A 7,040-nucleotide genomic window follows, 5' to 3' on the forward strand; every position below is an offset into this window, starting at 1 on the left:
TAAAATAATTACATTATTTTCTAACATTTGTTTAAGATGATACCGCCTAAGTTGGTTAGCTCAAAAATGCATTAACTAAATCCAAACACTATATTTACATATTTTTTATTTCACTTAATTTTTTGTTCTGTGCACAGCACTCCATATTGTCAGTTGGAATCATCCTGTTGTTGTTTTTTGGTGCTGGCTGCCGTTGTCATTGCTGCTCATTTTACACAAACCAACAAGGGCCAAAGGCGAACCAGCACGAACACGGCAATCTGCCCCAGCAGGAGCTCGTGCTCCTTGGTCCTTGCTGCTTGGTCCTTGGTCCTTGCCCCCCGCCGATGCTCCTGTTTCCCGCCCCTCTCATCGCCTGCAGCTGCTTAAATAATTTTCGCGATGGGGAGCGAGCTTCGTGTTCGTCAGTTGCCGGATATAAAATGTCAATAAGCTCCAATAACGCAATTGACAAGCTGAGACAGCCTCCCACGCTTCACCGAAACGCTGAACTGCGGCAACAATAAACGGAGAATGGTTGCCCCGGATGGGGGCAAGGGTTAATGCAGTCGGCCAGCGAGGCGTGCACTAACTTCCAGCATCGACATCTCCGGTTGCCCGCGGGATCAGAAAGGAACCCCCGCCAAGTAATTTCAGGCTTAAAGAAGCTCCAAATTGATTACGGTTCAAATGATGGGCTTAGCTTTCATTGAATCTCAATTCAACGAGCATGGAGGGTAAATTTTCAACCCCTTGAGATGAGATACAAGACTTGTTGATTGAAAACGTTGAATTTTATACATTCAATGACTTTCTTTAATCATTAACTAACAAAACATCGAAATCAAGAACCTACTTTAAAACTTGGTTTTCTGTGCAAAGCTATTAAAGTCAACAATGAATATTCAAAGTCGAGCCTCCTTGTGTTTCACTTTCGTATTGTCAGAGGCCGACGAGGAGGCAGAATTAGATCCTTGAGGCATTTCTCGCATTTCTTCCGAAGAACGTCCTATAACAATTCGACGGCCTGATTTGGGGGTGCGTTCCAAGGACTTTTCCAGGGATCTCCGAGGTGTAGTTCTCAAACTAGAAACTGGGGTGCCAGCCACGATGGGTTTCTTGTTGTTCCACACGCAAAGCACAAACCGGATCTCCTTTTTGAAAGCTGCCTTAAAAGTAAGCTATGGAATAAAACATTTGAAATGGTTCAAATTAATCCAAAGTCGATGAATTCTGGTTACATATTTAACAATTTGTAAATCCCGAATGATTACTGGACTGGTATGGTTAAAATAAGTAAAAGATTACCGGCTATTTTAAAAAGATTCATCGTAACTTTAGAAACCTATCGAAAATTAATCACATTTTCGATTATTTCGATAGTTTCCAAGTAAGATAATGCTCACCCTTTCTTCCAACGCTACTTGCTGTACGAAGACCAGAAACTCCGTAATGCCAATGAGAAAGGCAATCAGAATGCCCGCGTACAGCGTGTAGAAGATGCCGCGCAGCTCCTCGAAGTTCATATCCTGAGTGGCACTCGGATCGGGTTCCTCGAAGCAGCTGGAGTTTGTCTGCTTCCACCATCTCATTTTCATGTCGTAAAGCGTACCCCGTTCACTTAGCCTCAGGATGGCCACACTCAAGTTTGATCTATACTCAGCGCCGAAGGGAACTGCAATTGCGTAGTGCTTTTCCCCGAACTTTTCGCCCACGGAGCGCAGGTCGCAGTTCTTCTCGCGATGGTATTCCAGGGTGGTGGTCTCCATGAGGAACATATAGTCTCCTCTATTTTTCAGCACGCGTTCTACTCCCTCGAGATTGTCCTTTGTGTAGGCAGATGGGTCATCGTTGTTCATCAGATTGAAGGCCAGGCGATAGACGGTCTCGTTGGATTCGGCCAACAGATTATACGTACTACCGCCGTAGATGGTGCCAAACTTGACCTTCTTCTGGCCACCCAGATCCTTCAAGTTGCCTATGCTGTTTTCCATATTGGAACTGGTCAAAAACGCAGCCAAATTGGCCGTATAAGAGTTGGCAATGATGATGGCGAAAATCCACCAGGTGGCCTCAAACATTCGCACCTGAAAAACGGTTTAGTAAAATAGTTAACAAGGAATTCGGTTAGCAAGCTCACCTGTGGACTTTTTGGAAGGATGTCGCATCCTGCCGTCATAATGGAGGCCACAGTCAGCCAACCAGTGTTGTGGATGTGCCACATATTCTCGAGCACTTCTGGATCCCGGTTGCATGGATGCGGATTCTCCCAGTCCATTTTCGATATCCTCGCAACTATGGTCTTGAGAAAGGTCACCACGAACACCGATATGAGGATCCAGATCCAGACTTCTCCTCCGAAGGGCGCCAGGTAAGCATTGAGTGGCTTCTCTTCATGGGGAGTCTTGTAGGCGAGGATACTGACACCCAATTGCATAAAGGGAACCGTAAAGTCCACGGCGGTTTTGCGAGCTTGTGTGATGGTCAAGTCGCATATTCCCATGTGAGCATCCTAAAGAGTCCAGGAATTTTAAGATTTTTAACTAATTAATTAATCAAGGCGAATTCTTCAGAACAAAATAAAGACCTAAACAAATTCTTAAGCAACGCTCACTTATTTCTTCGCTTTAATCGCGAATTCTTAAGAATTTTATGCTTATGTTTGCTTATGATCTTTATCGATCGAATTTTACTACTCACGTTATTAATTATTTCGCCAATGATGCCATTCCACTGCTTGGTATCCTTGTCCTGCTTTCCGTACTGCTGATCGGCAACTGGAACGAAGACGTACTCGAATCCCACTTGTTCGGCAATCGCGCCGATAAGGTCGACGGCATATCCCTGATATAAGGCGTTTCCCGTGAGATTCAACTCCCGAGCAGTTTCGTTGTACTCAAAGTATGGCGGACCTATTCTGGTGGCCACTCGGTAGATGATCTTCTTTTGCACCTTGGCGTCCACATTGAGCTGCGTTATCTGACCCCGCGGGTCCCAGATGGCGATGCCAATGCCGTCCAAGGGGTCGTACACCTCAATGTTGAAGGTAATCCGTTGACCATCCTCGTCGAACTGCAGGCTACTCGTCCGGAAGTTCGAGTTGCTCACGCCGGAAGTCTGAAAAAGCACACCTCGGAGATTAACGGGTTGTTTCAGCCGGACCTACCTACTTACCCCTTTCATGAGGCGCGCGAGGTAGCGACCCATGGCCCAGGTGCGACCTCCGGATGCGGCAAAGTCGCAGGTTATCCGCGGCACCACCATCCTGTCCGGGTAAAAGAAGCTGGCATTCCGCCAGGATTGCGCAAAGAGCTGCAGTGCATCATGAATCAGGTCGTGGAGGAGGGTGCGTGGCGGCTCATTGCTTTCATAGACGATGTTGTCCCTCTGAGTGACGTAGCCATAAGGTAGGGAGTACTACAAAAGGTATAATGGCATAATAAAAATAATATATCATATACTGATTCACCCACCGCTGGTGGATCTGGGGTGACCAAAAGACGAGCAGCTGTTATATTCACGGCAAAGGTTTCGTTATCTGCCGAGAGTTCCTCCAGATGATCGGTGTAGGTCTCCAAATTCGTGAGAAATATGTGCTATTTTTTATTAATTTAAATTAGTCAACCAAAAATAAAAAATTTCCTTCTATTAACTCACATTGTACTGCCCAGTCAAACCAAACTCTGTAGAGGAGTTCAGGAGATCCACCAACATGCCAGGGGAACAGTCCAGAACCACTCGTCGTTCGCCACGGATGCTTTTCCACATCACCCGGAAGTCATCGTCCTTTTGGAACTTCCTGACCCTCACCACATCATTGTGAACCTCGCGCAACTGCAAAAGATCCTGCAAGCGAGCTGCAGCCTTAGCTGTAGAAATTAAGTTTTATTAGAAATAAATCCCATTACGTAAAGAAAAAATATCAACTAATCCAATAAAAAAAAAAAAAATCCAACATATCCTTAGTTAATCTAAAACGTCTTTGAACAGAGCTCCTTTTTCTTCAAGAATTTAAATTTGAAGAGCAAGTAGAACGTTTGAACTTTTTATTTAATTATTATTTTCTTTCAATAATGGAAATTAAGTTTAGTTAAAGAAAATATTAAATTATTTCTAAAACAGTTCCCTAAATATCCAGAAAAATTGTTTATTTTAAATAAATACAAGTCGCCAACAGATTAAAATGATAGAAATTCAAACATTTTTTCTGGATTGATTACCCACCATCATCTGCATCGTAGACAATCGTAAACTTGCGCCACCCGAAATTCTGCACAATATCCGCATAGGCCTTGGATAAAATAACCTGGGATGGGTAGAGATTTAGGGTCAGTTGATGGTTGGGCTTCTCCTCTTGATGCTCCTCGTCCGAAACATCAAACTCAATATGCGGTATGCCGGTATTATTGCACACCAAAGCTACGATGTCTGCAAAGAGAGGGAAATATAGTTATAATACCTATAAAGTATATACACCACAGAGATCGTAGCACTCATCCGCTCTGTTGACAAACAAATCCGGCAGATGTTGCCAAAGTTTTCAGTGATTTTCCTTTGATCCAAAATTTGTCTTATTCTATTTTGCTTTCGTCTTCTACACAAGATTCTCCCTGCACTCTCTTACCGCTCGCCGCCTTTGAACTTGGTCCGAAAATAGCCGCGACACCATTATCGATGAGATCGCAGGCTGAAAGCGAGAACTCATTCAGAATTTTGGATATTTTAGACTGAATATATGATGGATCTACCCTCTTCCTGCATCTTCACACTTCCATCCTCGGGCTTCAGCCGTTTGATTAGTGGATAAAAGCGCAGGGTTTGCTCCGATTCTGGTCCGTTGATGGCATTGACCACCGCCATGAACTCTTTTTCCAGCTCCAGTTCATCGTCGTAGAAAAAGGCCCCTGCAGGTGGGAAAAAGTGGCATAGATAGTGGGTTAGATGGATACTTCACCCCACAGCTGACCACATCTCACCAATGTTGATTTGTTGCCCCTGGCTGTGGCACACGAAAAATGCACTCCACATGCAGCAGAGCAAAACTATGCGATGCCACATGCCTGCTCCTCTGGAATTCCCACCGAACATTTGTGGCCAACGGACTGGGCTATTTCCGAAATATTCTTTTCGTTTTTCATGCGAGCACACCGGCTGGCGATTCCACGGCAACTGGGAAAGCTTCTTTGGACATTGGAGATCGAATGCGACCAGTGAGGAGCGGAGATCAGCTGGATGGAAAAGCTCTTTCAGCTGATTTCACTCCGTAAATAATGTGTAGAAGAAACATAAACTTAACTTTAAGAGGGTACACAAAATTCATATCAAAAAATTTTGACTAATTGGGTTATGTTGAGACTAAAATTTAAGTCAATTCTAAGATTTAGAGACAACTTTCTGATTTTATTTTCAAAAAACAAAGGAAACACCCTTGAATTAGAGGAGAAGTCAGATCAGCTATGCTAAAAAGCTTGCAATGCTGATTTCATGGGTCAATTAAACACAAATTATACCAATGTTTCCTATACTTTTTAGTTTAATACATAGAAATAATGTATGTTAAAGTCCAGATTCTATACCAAACTATGCTTAGGAAAAGGATCCGCTTTTGGCTCCCCTGAGAGCACCACCCATTAAAGCAGGACACGGTTCAATCAGCCGCAGTCTTTCCCACAAAAAGGACCTCCCTGTTCCAGGTGCTCCATTGAAAAGCGATGAGGTGTCAATTTTTCGTGGCAACAAGACGACGGCAAAGGCCTTCCAGCCATCATCGTTTGGTGGATTTGCATAAAAGGGAACATTCGGCATTCAGTCAAGCGTACTTTTAATGGCTGGGGAGAACATACAACAATATAGCCGCTGGTGTCATTTTAGCCTTTGCCCCTGTGTGTTTGCTCAAAGGATTTTGGCAATGCCGAACACGTTTCGTGTTTTAGCCCAAGCCACCTTTTGTGGAAATTTGAATAATTCCCACCCAATACCGGATGGAGGCAGCCGTTAATATTCATTTGCGGAGTAGGCAAAAAAACAAAATATTCAATATACCAGAAGTCAACCTGCTGATGATGATAAATGCTTAGATGGCCAGGGCAACTATTCTGTCCGTGGAATTTCCCGATCTGCTTTTCTTGTTTTTTTCCTCGATTAAACTTTTCCCGGAATTTTCCGCTGGCCGTAATCAAGCCAAAGCCAAGAAGTGAGCACAAAAAATGGTCAGCGAAAAGCACTTGCAAAACATTTTCTATTACACGAAATATTTATGGTTATCATGCGGAGGCAGCGGCAAAAACGGGGCCACCTATGAATGGAATGCCCCGCAGCTGGCCAAGAGGAGCCAAAGGAACCAGGGCAACCAGAGCAACCAGAACAACCGAAACCCACACCAAATCCCCACCTCAGGTCCCCAGCAAAGCTCACCGAACAGAAAACACAGCACAACAAATCCAAATCCTGGCCACAACAGCAGAAGAATCTGCAAAACTTTTGTAGAGGTAATAAGACCTCCAGGAAGCTTGGGGCTGAAGGGGGATGAGGTATGATGATGCCCCCCTTTGGCTAGTGCAAAAAAGTTTTAATACTTGCCATAATGTTGCCAAAAGGATTATCCAAAAGAATGACTTTTAATGGAGACAGGAAGTAAGCGCATAACAGACAGAAGTATTAACTGTTTCCTTCCGTTTTCCTGGGGAGTCGGAGTTAGGAACTCCTCCTTCTCCTTTTCCTCCAGGAGGAGGACGGCGAACCTCTGCACACATATTTACAAAACTGTCAGTTCCTAAGCGCTCCTTTCTGGAATCCCTTAGTGCGTGTCCTTATGTGTGTTCTGTGTGTGGGTTTGTTTGGCTGGGTTTGTGGCACGTAAGCTGTGCGGAAATATTGCAACATCCTCATAACGGGAGTCTGAGTCGCAGTCTGAAGCCCAAGCTGGGGCTGAGGCTGAAGGGCTTACCACGATTACTTCTCCATTCCGGAGGGTATTACCGTTTCCTCCAGTAGTTTGCCATCACCTGTGGAAAAATTTTAAAACCCCCAAAAAGTGTTCAACTAGGTATTTTAAGCTTTTT

General features: G+C 44.2%; 1 protein-coding gene across 1 annotated transcript; it reads right to left on the bottom strand.

Annotated features, from left to right (window-relative positions):
* Positions 1-800: 800 nt before the first annotated feature.
* On the bottom strand, positions 801-5,152 carry LOC119548362 (glutamate receptor ionotropic, kainate 2). The gene is made up of 11 exons (XM_037855577.1): positions 4,956-5,152; positions 4,728-4,883; positions 4,604-4,666; positions 4,204-4,407; positions 3,637-3,848; positions 3,453-3,575; positions 3,154-3,396; positions 2,680-3,096; positions 2,120-2,491; positions 1,386-2,066; positions 801-1,160 (listed from the first exon to the last, which is right to left on the bottom strand). The coding sequence occupies exons 1-11, from the start codon at positions 5,065-5,067 to the stop codon at positions 885-887; spliced, it is 2,859 nt and encodes a 952-aa protein (XP_037711505.1). The 5' UTR covers positions 5,068-5,152; the 3' UTR covers positions 801-884.
* Between the last annotated feature and the right edge of the window lie 1,888 nt (positions 5,153-7,040).

This window comes from Drosophila subpulchrella, chromosome 2L (assembly GCF_014743375.2).
Source record: "Drosophila subpulchrella strain 33 F10 #4 breed RU33 chromosome 2L, RU_Dsub_v1.1 Primary Assembly, whole genome shotgun sequence".
Lineage (NCBI taxonomy): Eukaryota > Metazoa > Arthropoda > Insecta > Diptera > Drosophilidae > Drosophila > Drosophila subpulchrella.

Coding starts and splice junctions, on each gene's coding strand:
- LOC119548362 (XM_037855577.1), bottom strand. CDS start 5,067: ATGTTCGGTGGGAATTCCAGAGGAGCAGGCATGTGGCATCGCATAGTT. Junction 3,849..4,203: donor TGTCTACGATGCAGATGATG/GTGGGTAATCAA, acceptor TAATTTCTACAG/CTAAGGCTGCAGCTCGCTTG. Junction 2,067..2,119: donor TCCTTCCAAAAAGTCCACAG/GTGAGCTTGCTA, acceptor ACCGTTTTTCAG/GTGCGAATGTTTGAGGCCAC.